This window comes from Salarias fasciatus, chromosome 6, assembly GCF_902148845.1.
Source record: "Salarias fasciatus chromosome 6, fSalaFa1.1, whole genome shotgun sequence".
Classification (NCBI taxonomy): Eukaryota; Metazoa; Chordata; class Actinopteri; order Blenniiformes; family Blenniidae; genus Salarias; species Salarias fasciatus.
Window position 1 is genome coordinate 425,979 of NC_043750.1, and position 13,722 is coordinate 439,700.

General features: G+C 50.8%; 1 protein-coding gene across 1 annotated transcript in view; it reads right to left on the minus strand.

Moving 5' to 3' along the window:
- The window catches only part of LOC115391070 (tau-tubulin kinase 1-like), a 29,623-nt gene extending 17,831 nt beyond the window's left edge, over window positions 1–11,792 (minus strand). Inside the window, exons 1-3 of the mRNA XM_030095166.1 lie at window positions 11,295–11,792; window positions 6,895–6,975; window positions 4,814–4,976 (exon numbers count right to left, since the gene is read on the minus strand). Coding sequence (XP_029951026.1) covers window positions 4,814–4,976; window positions 6,895–6,897 — 166 coding nt within the window. The 5' untranslated portion in view covers window positions 6,898–6,975; window positions 11,295–11,792. The remainder of the gene's footprint in view (window positions 1–4,813; window positions 4,977–6,894; window positions 6,976–11,294) is intronic.
- Window positions 11,793–13,722: the final 1,930 nt, after the last annotated feature.

The window sequence follows — 13,722 nt, forward strand, 5'->3', positions numbered from 1 at the left end:
CCTCCTCTCCCTCCTCCTCCTCTCCTCCTCCTCCTCTTCCTCCTCCTCCTCCTCCTCCTCTTCCTCCTCCTCTCCTCCTCCTCTCCCTCCTCCTCCTCTTCCTCCTCCTCCTCCTCCTCTTCTCCTCCTCCTCCTCTCCTCCTCCTCCTCCTCCTCCTCCTCCTCCTCCTCCTCTCCCCTCCTCCTCTCCCTCCTCCTCCTCTCCCCCCCCCTCCTCCTCCTCCTCCTCCTCCTCCTCCTCTCCCTCCTCCTCCTCCTCTTCCTCCTCCTCCTCCTCCTCCTCTCCCTCCTCCTCTCCCTCCTCCTCCTCTTCCTCCTCCTCCTCCTCCTCCTCCTCCTCCTCCTCAGCTGAGAGCAGCGGCGTTACGTAACCCGCCTCCCGCCTCTGACGGAGCGTCAGTCTGCAGAATGGCCCACATCCTGGGAACCCGTCCATGCAGACTCCTCAGAGGTCAGAGGTCTGTCCTTGACCTGACCGCCACGCCCCCTGCTGGCTGAGCCGCAGTACTGCAGGTTTTTATTAAGACCAATCAAGATCCCTCTTTAGAGCAAACCATAGACATAATAAAGAGCAGACCCGCTCAGGGCGCTGTGCAGCAAGAAATACGGCCGCCATCTTGGTCCGGTCGAGAGGCGCAGACGCTCCAGTCATTCGTGGGGATTCAGCCGGAGCGCTGTGTGACTCCTGTGTGGGACGGCAGCGAGCAGCGCTCAAGGAATCACTTTTCACAGAGAGGATTAAACGTTTTTTCAACATCACACCTGACTGTAGAGTCATTTGCAAACAGCTGCTCATTAACAATTATTGGAACTTTTAGGAACAGATTTGCATTAACTTGAAAAACGAGAATGAGAGGTTCTAAGAAACTTTAGGGAATAAAATAGAAAAGGAAGAAAGTGAACTCTTCCTTAAGATGATTTTGTGTTGATCTCCTGTTTCATTTAGCAGATTTCCTAAAGACAGAAATGTGAGGAAGAAGTGGGAGATCGCTCTGAGGACGGAGAATTTCCCAGCAAGAGACTCGTCTGTGCTGTATAGTGAGACGTCAGAGAGCAGGACGTCCACAGGACAGGACAGGCTGTCCGCCTTACAGATGGCGTTATTCCATCCATCTTTTTAAATTTTTTTTTTTTTTCACATAGTCAAAACAATATGAGTATGTGCATGGGAACGGAAAAAAAGCTAAAAGGCTTGTACAAATGCTGCTCCTGCACAAACTCATAGTGAAGAAAAAGAAAAGACCATGTAAAAGTCGTACATCAGAAGATGACATAAAATCCAGCACAAAATAGAGAAAGAAAAAGAAAAAGAAAACAAAAGGAAAAAACCCAGCAATCCTACAAAATAAACAAAACAGATAATCTGAAGTGAGCACTTTATCTCACGTGTCTGTCATTGTGTTTGGATTAGGTCCGACATTACAACATTAAATTGTTCTTTAAGTTGCTTAGTTGAACATAGACGAAGCAGGGACAGGCACATTATTATCTATACTGTCTCCCATCGGTGAAGAGACATAACTGATTCCAGCGTTCACAGTGATCATGATAGAGAGAATCCGTCGATGATCACCTCCCACCCCCCAAAAAACAAAACAAAAAGACGCAAAAAATGACTAGAAGAAAACTAAAACAACAACAAAAACAAAAAAAAGGAAAAAAAGAAAATGGGAAAACAAGCAAAAAGACAACACAGAAAACATGCTAAGTGTGTTCTAAGTCTTTAAGTTTCCAGATCTCCTCCAGAGAGCAGCAGCTTCACAATAAGGCTGTTAGCATTGATGAAGGGAAATATTCTGTCGATTACAGGGCAGAAATTACTTATCATTGTGATTCTCTCTCCCTCTCCGTCTATCTATCTATCTATCTATCTATCTATCTATCTATCTATCTATCTTGTCTTCATTTTAAAATAGACAGTTTGCTTCTGTATGATCTGGAAGCCCATTTCTGCCACTTGAAAAATTATCATTATTATGAGATAGTTAAGTTGAAATTATGAGATAACATCTGCGCATGCGCCCCATCACAGCCGCTTCCTGTATGAAGATTGTAGATCGAGATCTGAGTATTGAGTATCTGAGTCTGAGTACTGAGTACTGAGGTCTGAGTACTATTGAGATCTGAGTACTAAATATGAAAAATCTAAGCTACTGAGGGGCTGCTCCCGGAAACATCTAGTGGACGCGTCATTCGTGGTTTTTCAAAAGAAGCCAAAGTCCATTTATGTTCAGAACGTATTGATTTTACACATAATTATATTATCCAGACCTTGTGTGTAAAACCAGAAACGAACGGCTCGAAGTGAGGCCACCAAACAGCTCGGTAAGCTGCTACCTGACAGGTAATCATCAGCACTCCTTTAAAAGTCAGGCGTGACTCGCGGTCTGTGTGCGCCGCCGACTGTGGAGACCAGGTACAACACGCTCTAACAGAGATCTGCCTGCTGGGCTGTGACCTGCCGACAGTCTGCTGACAGAGACCACAGGCTTCCAGATGCAGCTGAAGTTACAACCTCAGCCATATTATGGTTTTATCCTTTCCAACTCAGAGCTGCTTCTTGCTTAAAATCCATTCCAGGGTGTGTTTGCTACTATAATACCACGTGAATCAGCAAGCACATCAAGTATTTCATTTATTTCAGCCATAAATCTCAACGTACAGACAGTCTACTTCTGTGTTCACTGAACAGCTCCCTGGCAGCTCACAGCTGAAGATCTTCGTGTGGGAGGCGGCTGAACCGGAGCGCATGAGCAGATCGTATCTCATAATTTCGACTTACTATCTCATAATGTCTCATGATAATACTATCTTACTTTTTTTTTCAAGTGGCGGAAATGGGCTTCCATAATATGACATATTATGTTTTGACGTGTATATAAATAAATAAATAGCTATATAAAATTAAACTAAAGAAAATATAAATAAAAATATTAAATTAGCCTATTAAAACCGTCAGTTATTAATAATTATTGAGACACAGCAGGAAGCTCGCTCTAAACCTGGATATCTCCATGATTAATTATTATACTCTGGCATACAGCTCTGCTGGCATGAATGACGTTTGCAGATAAATAAAAAAGCGTGATATTGAGCGAACTGTGATTCACTTAATGCGCTGAGACTTCACTGCTCCGGTCAGACAGCGGAGCAGAGCGAGGCGGACGACCGGACCAAGATGGCGGCCGCATTTCTCGACAGCGCCCGTTGGTGGTAGCGGCCGATGCGGGGTCTACTCTTTATTATGTCTATGGAGCAAACCCCCTTCATGAAGCGAGGTGGTGCCGATCAGACTGAACGAGGGAACGAAAACTTCTGTCTTCAAAATGCACATTTAAATTTTCATCAGTCTGCATTGAGTTTTATTTTGAAAAACGCCCCACTGCCATCAGTGCTTCTTTCCTGGACTTAAAGCAGAACTATGCAACTTTTTTTACCTCAATAAAAGTTTTTCAGAATCCCTGTGGGGGTAAACAAAGACTTGTCATGGTGATTGGCCGGTCCTCCCCTCCTCCCGGGGTCCTGTCCTTATCTTTTCAATCCGTTAAAATAACGTGTTGATACACAGACCAGCGCATGCGCAGTGCTCCGGGGAGGATATGGCGGCGCACAGCGGCTGAGCCTATGGCTTCTACTGCTGTGCTCCGGTATATCCTCCCCGGAGCACTGTGCTTGTGCAGGTCTGTGTATCAAAACATTATTTTAACAGATTGAAAAGAAAACACGTCTTTAGAAATGTTTTATAACCATTCAGATTGACTTCACGTGCTAATACGCCGTCCCCTGGACCACTGGAAGGAGGATTTTGTCCACTTTTGTCAGTCCGGCTCTGTCTCCTCTTCACCTCCCATAGTTGAGCTAAGCTAACTACGATGCTAACAGCTGGGAGCCAGCCGCTGGACGCACAGACACAACAAAGGTATTTATGAGCTTATCTCACTTTGTAAATGATCGGGACAGGGCGTGGGTCCAAAGTCTTCGGAGTGTTCCTTTAACTCCATAAAGCCGTCTGAGGGTGGAAGACTCCTGCAAGGCCGGGACGAGCCCTCACTCAGGTACTGACAGGCCGACGGATGGAGGTACAGGAGTCTGTACCCTGCGAGGACTGCCAGGTCCTGGGTCCCGGGAGTCGTCCCGGTACTCAACAGTACCAGTTTTCAGGACTTTTGTGTGTTTCTGAGGTAATATACAGTATATTCATTTGTTGGTGGCTGCAGACGAGTCGCTAACGGATACTAACGTGCTAGCAGGGGCTAGCACGCTAACCATTGCTAATGTGCTAATGGTGCCAAATGCAGGAGTTGTAGCCGTAGACCTGAGGCCTGGTTCGTCACCAGGAGCTTCCAGATCAGGTTTTCCCGCCACAGATCTGGAGAAGCGGACTTGGAGCACTTTCTCGTCACGCTGGCTTTGCTAACATGCTAGCTACTGACGGCATGACGCTCCCGTGCGTGCAGTGCTGCGTTCAGGTCCGGCTCAGAAAATCGCCAACTCTTCCACCTCGCAGACACAGGACGGTGCAGGAGCCGAAACACGGCGCCGTTACTCGGTAGTACCGGCGGAACTCAGTCGGTACCTTTAAAAGCAGCGGATTCAGGACCCGTCCCGGATTATCAGTTTACTGACGTCACGGCGACGACGAGCCACACCGTGCTCGTTAATAAACCCCCGGACCGGACCGAGCCTCTGTCTGGAACGTCTGGAGCGCTTCGACGAGTTCACATGTTTCAGGAGCAAAGAGACACAGGCCAGTGTGTGTGTGTGTGTGTGTGTGTGTGTGTGTGTGTGTGTGTGTGTGAGGAGGCCTCTCAGCTTACCACTTTCCATCGATCTTTGACCATGCAGTTTGGCGGCAGGATGTCGGCCTGCTCGGACGTCCCGTTCATGTTGGCGTGGTCCTGGAGGCCGGGGACTAGGCACTGCATCTGCCAGCCGGACAGAACTCGAGCAGCTCCCAGCTTAAAAGAGCCATTTATCTGTGGAGGGAGGGGGGAGGGGGGGGGGACAGGGGCGGCGGAGTTAGAACCATCAGAACACTGACGGGTCAGCCGGACAGCGGAACCCTGGCCGTCTGCTAGAGAGGCAGCATCCAGAGCAGCCAGCAGCATTCCGGGACGCTGACGGCCATTCTCCAGCTCCAGGCCAGGCCGCGGGGGGAGGGGGGCGCCGGGGCGCCGGGGGGGTGCGCTCGGGCTGAGGTGGGCAGATGGGATTTGCAGACTGGAGCAAATCGAGCTGCGGAGGAAGCAGCCGGAAGCAGCCGGTCTCCAGACAGTGGAGGACCAGCGCAGGGACATGCTCACGGCTCAGAGGACATGTCCCACCTCCACTCTCGCGGACTTCAAAATAAAAGGCAGAAGAAGAAAGTGAAGGGACCGCTCTGGAGTGAAGCCAGCAGGCGTTTCTCAATCTTCTGTCTCTTGAAGACGATGCATGATGGGTACATCTCAGCCCAACGCGTCCAACAGCAGAGTCCAGCCGTCCGTCTGTCAGCGGGACGGTGGGCGGGTCTGGCAGAGTCGTGTTCCTCTGAGCCCTGCAGGGGGCGCCGGGCCCCGCTCGGCTGGAGGAAGGAGTCCCGGCGCGGTCCTGCAGGGGGGTTCCGGGGGGGTCCGGGGCCTCCGGGCGGACGGGATGCGGGTCGGTTCCCGGAGCATGCTGTCCAGCATGCAAAGCCACGGGCCGGCATGAGAGCATGCAGAGCTCAGCTCAGGCAGAGTCTGTGCTTCCAGGACGTGGCGCCTCACAGAGGCCCTGGGGGGGTGGGGTGGGGGGGTGGGGGGTGAGAGGGGGGGGGGGGGGGGGGGGGGGGGGCACCCGGTCCACTGCTGCCGCTCACCCAGCGGCTCCACTCCTCCATCAGCAGGAAGCTGCTGGGTCCACACCGACGGCGTCTCGCCTCACAACGCAGAGCTCCACACTAAAAGCTCCACTGCTGCGCTCAGTGTGGAGCTCTGAACCATGCCGCCATGGTCCAGACACCAGGCATGGTCCAGACACCAGGCATGGTCCAGACATCAGGCATGGTCCAGACCGCGGCGTGGTCCAGACACCAGGCGTGGTTCAAAATACCTTCAGACATCATCAAATAACAGCTGTCTTTGCAATAGTTAGTCATTTTTTATCTAAATTTTAGTTAAAACTTATAAAATCAATAAGATATCATGTCTTTGGCGTATTTATTTTAAAATTCTTATTTTTTTTTTAATTTTTTAATCAAAATCTCAGCGACCATGTTACTGAAGTATAAGCTGAGGTTCATCCACCACAAGCTTCTGATTCACCTGGACGTGGTTTTGGTTCCTGTATTTTCAAAATCCTGAAAGAGTGAATTAACAAACCTGAAGATGAAGATTTGAGCATCAAAGACCTTTTAAAAGCTTCCATCATATTTCACTTTCCAAAGAGAACAGGGCTCCGGTCATTTAGCTGCTCTGACACTTCAGACGCTGCACTTTTAGCTTTAGTCGTTCACATTCCAGCAGTTTCTCCTTCAGGAAATCGTTTTCTTTTTCAGATTTCACACCCTTCATCAGCTCAGAACTGACCTTGAAACCTAAATTACTATTTCTGTAATGTTAATATTGAATTAAATAAAATACTTTTTTATTCTGAAAATCCACATTTAAATTTCCATTAGTCTGCCTTAGATTTTATTTTGAAAAGCACGCCGCCTCCCCCAGTTTCCCGTCCCTGGCTCCGGTCTTCTCACACAGCGAGGAGACAGCAGGCTGCGTCCGCTCTGTGGCAGCCGGGGAAGTGGAGAGGCTGTGCGGGGCAGCAGCGGCGCTGTGTTCGACTCCCTGACAGGGCGGGGGGAGGGAGGGAGGGGGAGGGGGGGCTGCCAGAAGCTGGGTTTGCACAGTTGGTGAGGTGAGGCGGCACAGAGCTCACCATAGTTCTGAGCTCCCGGAAAACCTGACGGCTTACAACAAATCCTGAGCGGGACAAAGCCCGGCCTGTTCCTGAGTTAGCCTAGAAGCCAGAGCAGAGGCACAGTTAACCAGCGGCGCGCGTGAGTGTGTGTGTGTGTGTGTGTGTGTGTGTGTGTGTGTGTGTGTGTGTGTATGTGTATGTGTGTGTGTGTGTGTCAGGTGGGCGGAGGGGGGCATCACAGGACGGGGCGGTCATACACTCATCCTGCTGGACGGCAGTCATCCACCAGGACACCCAGCTGGAGGACACACACACACACACACACACACACACACACACACACACACACACACACACACACACACACACACACACACACACACACACTAGAGGTCAGCAGGCTGGACTCCTGCCTTGCCCAGCCTTCAGAGCTACACGTTGACGTAGACCCGGCCTGTGGTCGCTGTGTCCCAGGCGGTGGACGCCTGGCCGTGCGGTGGTGCCTGTCCAGGGCAGCAGTGTGTGAAAATGAGGAGTGTGGCTGAGAGTGTGAATCCCTGCCTCTCAAATAAAGCTCAGACTTGGGAGTTTGCAGCAGCGGCAGACCGTCCACACCGGAGAACGTGTGGAACGCTGGAGTTCCAGCTCCTCCTCCGACGTGGGCCTCGCCTCAGGACTGTTCTCTGCTGTTCTGCTGAACTGCTGCTGTTCCTCTCTAACCACGTGGATTTGAGCCAATAATGAAATCAAACATGTCGCTCAGCTGTTCCACCAAAGGTTCCTCATGTTCTCTAGGAGGAGGACTGTGAGGAAAAAACCCAGAGGAGCCTCCGAAGAACCTCTGAAGAACCCCTAAAGAACCTGTAATGAACCCTGAAGAACCTCTGAAGAAGCTTTGAGGAAGTGGTACAGGAGCAGCTCTGAGGACCTCTGGGGACCTCTGAGACCTCTGAGAACCTCTGAGGACCTCTGAGGACCTCGGGGGACCTCTGAGGACCTCTGGGGACCTCTGTGGACCTCGGGGGACCTCTGAGGACCTCTGAGGACCTCGGGGGACCTCTGGGGACCTCTGAGGACCTCTGAGGACCTCTGGGGACCTCTGAGGACCTCTGAGGACCTCTGGGGACCTCTGGGGACCTCTGAGGACCTCTGAGGACCTCGGGGGACCTCTGAGGACCTCGGGGGACCTCTGGGGACCTCTGGGGACCTCTGAGGACCTCTGAGGACCTCGGGGGACTTTGGGGGACCTCTGGGGACCTCTGAGGACCTCTGGGGACCTCGGGGGACCTCTGGGGACCTCTGAGGACCTCTGAGGACCTCTGAGGACCTCTGGGGACCTCTGAGGACCTCGGGGGACCTCTGGGGACCTCTGAGGACCTCTGAGGACCTCTGGGGACCTCTGAGGACCTCGGGGGACTTTGGGGGACCTCTGAGGACCTCTGAGGACCTCGGGGGACCTCTGGGGACCTCTGAGGACCTCTGGGGACCTCTGAGGACCTCTGAGGATCGTGTCTCATCCGTCGGGGTGTCGACGCCTCCCGGCAGGTCAAACCTGCTGATATGACGCTTTACTCACTGTTGAACACATTTCTACCAGAATGGAACCTCCTAGATGCTAATATGTATTTCCACCATACAGGAAGTGGATGATTTTTTCTCCCCGTCTATATTTGGATGGATTCGATGCGGATGTTTCCAGAATGTTCCTGTTCAGCAGTGTGGTCACATCTTTAAAGTTAGCTTCAGCGTGGACGGGGCCAGAACAGGACAACTGGCTGTTATCTGAGAGTCTGGATAAAGGAAGCAATAGTATATGTGAGGGGGCGTGGCCAGGCAACGCGCACTGAAATGTATTAAACAAACGGACACCATTCAATAGATCATTTACCTGACTCACAGGTGAAGCATGAACACGGTAATACTAAATCATAAGCATTTAGGAAAATCAATAACCACGTTCACGTCATGTTCCTCCTCGTTCTTTTTTCACCGATATTGAATGTTTTTGGGGTCATGATGTTTCCTGAAAGCTTCAGATAATAACAATAGCTTATAGAGAGGCACGCAGCGCTACGTGACGCTGATTAACAAAAAACAACAGCCACAGTCAGTGTTGCGTTCAAGTTGACTCGAGACGCGACGGCGGCGAACAAGGAGCGGCGCGCTGAGAGGAAACACTGCTGGTGTGGCACCAAGCCTTTTCAGAGAGACCAAAGACAATTACAAGAAAAGGACTTGGTTAAAACATCCTGCTCCCCATTAACTTCTCATCCAAAAATCTGAATTAAAGGTGCCGTAGGCAGGATTACCTTCGCAAGATGGCGATTTGACCCATCCAAGATGGCGATTTGAAACCCGGAGTCGTGCCCACGTTGGGGTGCCAAGCGGGGCCGGCAGTGTCGCTGCCGCCTGCGCCGGCGGGTTGATTCACCTGTGACCTTTTCACGGCGGGCCTGGGGTCAAAGCCTTTTTTTAAAGAATTTGTGTCGATTTGACCCATCCAAGATGGCGATTTGAAACCCGTAGTCGGGGCCACCGGTGGGTTGATTCACCTGTGACCTTTTCACGGCGGGCCTGGGGTCAAAGCCTTTTTTTAAGAACTACAGTAGAAACAGACGGTGTCCTCCGGGGAGTTTTGATGATGTTATGTCCGATGAAGCAGGTCAATATGCGGGCCTGGACTTCCTCGTGTGCGTTCACGAGAAGCAGAGCTTTAAAGCGGCGCCCCCTCGACCAATCAGGATAGAGCCTCAGGGGCTCTTCTGATTGGTCAAAGATACCTGGAGCTGTCTAGATTCCTTTTCAGCTCAGAACAGAGACAGATGGAAACGCTGCGCCCTCGCGGTAGAGCAGTGATGCTACACTCCTAAAGGATTATCAATGGATACTCTAACATTTAATCCAAAGAAAACACAGAAAAATTAGCATTGACTAGCAAAATCCTGCATACAGCAGCTTTAATGGAAAACGGTCAGAGGACTTTAGGCAGCCGGCCAGTAGGTGGAGCCGCGCTCATTACATAGTGAAAGCAGTCAACAGCGACAGGAACGTTACTGTTAAGTTGTGTCGCTGTTGTTTCTGGTAAGATCATTTGGAACCATAATTAAAAGGAAATAAGAAAGTAATATAACATGATTAATCCTCTGACTGTGACTGAGGTCTGAAAAGGATCGTGACTTTGAATAGAATCGAGTGAGCCCGTAGTAAACAGTTAACAGCTCAACCCGGCGCCACGGCGCCAGTAATGCTGAACAGAAACGTTCGCGCGGTCTCCAGCTGGCCACTGGGCCGTGGAGCTTTGAGACAGGAATAAACACTAGTTATTGAAGGACAGCCACAAAGGTGAAGCAGTTCCTGCGGGAATAAGTCAGGCTAGAAAGACGTTCGTTGATTGTAAATACGCTTTGTTGTAAAATGTTGTTTCCTGGATGTATTGTTGTTTGATTGCATGCTCTTAATTTGAATGTTTTGATTTAGATCAGTTATATAAGTGTTTTGATTGGCCGGCTGGTCACTATAGAGTTGAGCCGTCAGCGGCGCAGCTACGGAAACGCTGCGGCTATGCTTGTTGTCGCTGTTGTTTCAGGGAAAATAAAACTGATGTGTTACACCGACCATCGACACCATCATTTCTAAAACTGTAACATAACTGACACTGGGTGGAGGCTGAGAGGAAACGCTGCTGCCCTCTAGTGGTCAAATAGCACAACTGCTACGCATAAAGATAAATCTCTACCTCACGTGGAACAGCGCAGTGAGGCAGTAACAATTGTTCCGACTGTTGACACCCCCACTCATCACACTGTGACATGTTGATATATTTTTAAAAGCTGAACAGGAGAACATGTTTCCTCACTGGGTTCTTCTGCTCTCCAGAACACTGGTTCCAGAGAGGGCCACGTGGGGGCCGCGGGCCGCCTCTTGACATGTCCGCTGTAGTAGCATCAAACTGGAGGAGTGTGACTGTTTATCGAACAGAGTGTGTGTGAGTGTGGCTCCGATAACTCGCACTGTGGAGGTCTCTCTCTCTCTCTCTCTCTCTCACACACACACACACACACACACACACACACACACACACACACACACACACACACACACACACACACCCACACACACACACACACACACCCCAGCTCCTGCCCCACCTGCCCCCCTCCTGGAGCTCTGCAGTCAGTCCGGGCCGCTGTGCGCATGCGCGCCGCTCCATCCTGCCGCTCGCGCGGTGGCCCGGACTGACCTGAATCACAGTTCGATCATTCCTGCGACATCAGTCCGCTCCAGATGTTACTGATCCACACCAATCACCCCCGCACCTGTCCACAGCCCCCACCCCCCGCGGGCCCCCTCCCCCCGGGACCCCCGCCCCCGCAGCGCTCCCCGGGCGCCGGGCCACACCTGGTCCGGATCAGGCCTACCTGGCGCAGCGTCCGCTTCTTTTCCGCCGTTTGGGAATCTTCATCTGGGATTTTATTTCGGCACAAACCGCCGTGGTCCAGAAAACCCACCGTTCCTCTGAAAGGGGGCCGTGGTTCGGGCCGCAGACTCCCCCGTCCCGGACTAAACCCTCAGCGTCCCGGGTGAGCCTCCGGGCCGGACCGGTTCCAGAGCGGCGGCGCCGCGGCGCATCCCAGTTCAGAGCAGCGGAGCTCGGCCAAAGGTTAGCGGCGACCCGGGGCCGCGTCCTCCATCCGCGGCTCGGCCGGAGGAGGAGGGCTGGGCGGCGGACTGCTCCTCCCCGTCTCCCGCCGGATGGAGCGCGCTGTGGGCGGGGAGCGGAGGCTGGGGCCGCCCGGGGCGGACGCTGGAGGCCGGGCGGGGAGGCGGAGTGCGGGTCCGGCGGTCGGGCGGGCGGTCGGGCTCCGGCCTGTTTGTCCGCACTGCAGCTCTGCGTCCGTCTGCGTCAGGCGACGTCACCCAGCAACGCCTCCACGTCCGGCGCAGCCCTTCACAATAAAAGCGCTCCTCGCTGTAACTTCCGGAATCCAAAACCCGAAAAGATGCCCGAATCACCCAGGGACGTTTTAGATTATTTTGCCGGTTCAAATAAATAAATAAATAAATAAATAAATAAATAAAATCATTTTACTCTGTTTTCAGCAACTTTCCAAAACATTAAAACACATTAACACTGGTTTCTAACAACATTCCAACCAAAAACATTTTAGTTTTCAGCATTACAAAAAAAAAAAAACATTCTACACTGCTTTGAACATGTCAGCTAATAAAATCTGTCTTTTTTAAACTACCTTTCAATGACAGGAAAGTATTTGGACTGTTTTTAACATTGTAACAACATATAAACTATCTGTTTTTAACAAAATCATCGAATGAGCAGAGAGATGAGAACCTGAAATGAGATTTGGGTGTTTTGTAAATGAAACTTAGGGAAAAAAAGCACCTAACAGCTCTTGTTCTTTGGCTCAGCAGCGGAGGGAGAACATCTGATCCCGTCTAATCGCGCGTGGAAAGCACGGTGAGTTCAGCACCACGGACAGCGGCCGTCCCGCTGAAAAACAGGAAATGAGGGACGGACCCGTTTGGGTGTCACACAACTTGAACCTAACGTGAACGCACTGCGGGCCTCGAACTCCAGACTCCTCCACCACCAGCTGCATGTCCAGTGTCTCTGTTTGAGGCAGGCATTGGTTTTCAGAGTCCTGTCAGTGCTCTGTGTGGAGGGGGCGGGGTGGTGGGGGGGGTGGGGGGGGGGGGGGGGCGAGCCGCTGCTTCAGGACCCCGACTCTGGAAGAGAACTCAGAACCCTTCTGAACAACCAGGCTCCTCTGAATCCGGTTCTGCAGAAAGTCTCCTCTGGGTCTGGTTCTACAGGTCTCTTCTGGTTTTGTTTCCACTTGCTGATAAATAGTTTTTTTGTTGTTTTTTAATTGATTGTTACGGAGCCCCGGACATGACATGGTAAAAAAAAAATTAAATCGTGCGCACGAATTACTAATTCGTTCCCACGAATTAATAATTCCCGGGCAACTGGGTGAGCAAATCGAGCGCACCTTCTCTCAAGACTTCTGTAGCGCCTTCGTGATGTCCTAAGGTGAGTGTGTTTTCTGTTTTTTGATGTAGTCAGTATCGTGTTAGACTCCAATTCAGGCAGTTATTTAATTGAGTCTATGTTTAATACTTTGTTACAATGGGTAGCTATCCGCTGACGTCTCACCCGAGTTACAAACTGTTCCTGTTACCACACGTTGTTTCGCTGTATGAATGTGTAGCCGTAAACTCATTCGTGTCTTTTGGAGCTACTGCCTTGCACACACATCAGGACACTTGTCAAGTAGAGTTGAGGGGTATACTAATAGATATGTTGAGCATAAAGTCAGAGTTTTCCATTTATCGAAGTTGTCTCTCTTTTAACCTCGCTCGTACGCTAGCTTGATCACCATGCTAGCTGGTCCGGACTAAATTCTCCTCAGTCTCCGCTTGAAATCACCTAAAAAGTGCCTTCACTGATGATCTCTTTTGAAAGTAACACCATGTGTGTAAGACTCTCAGCTGAGGGAATACATAAACTATAATGAGCCGCAGCGTTTAATGATGCCATCGAAGCACTGCTGTTTGTATCGTTGCCAAGGAACCTTATCAGTGATCAGAATCTGATTTGTATTGATTTGCAGGTTGTTGTTGTTGTTGCTCTGACTGAACTAGGGAAGGTGTCTGTAGTGTTCTCTTGACATTTGTCCTTCAATAACATCAGAGAAGATTAAAATTGCATCATAATATTGATCAGTCAGATGTTCACTTGCATGAAATGTGCTGTAATTCCTTTAAACAATCATGCTAACACTTTGATGGTGTTTTTATGGTCCCGATCCTTGGTTTTACACTGCT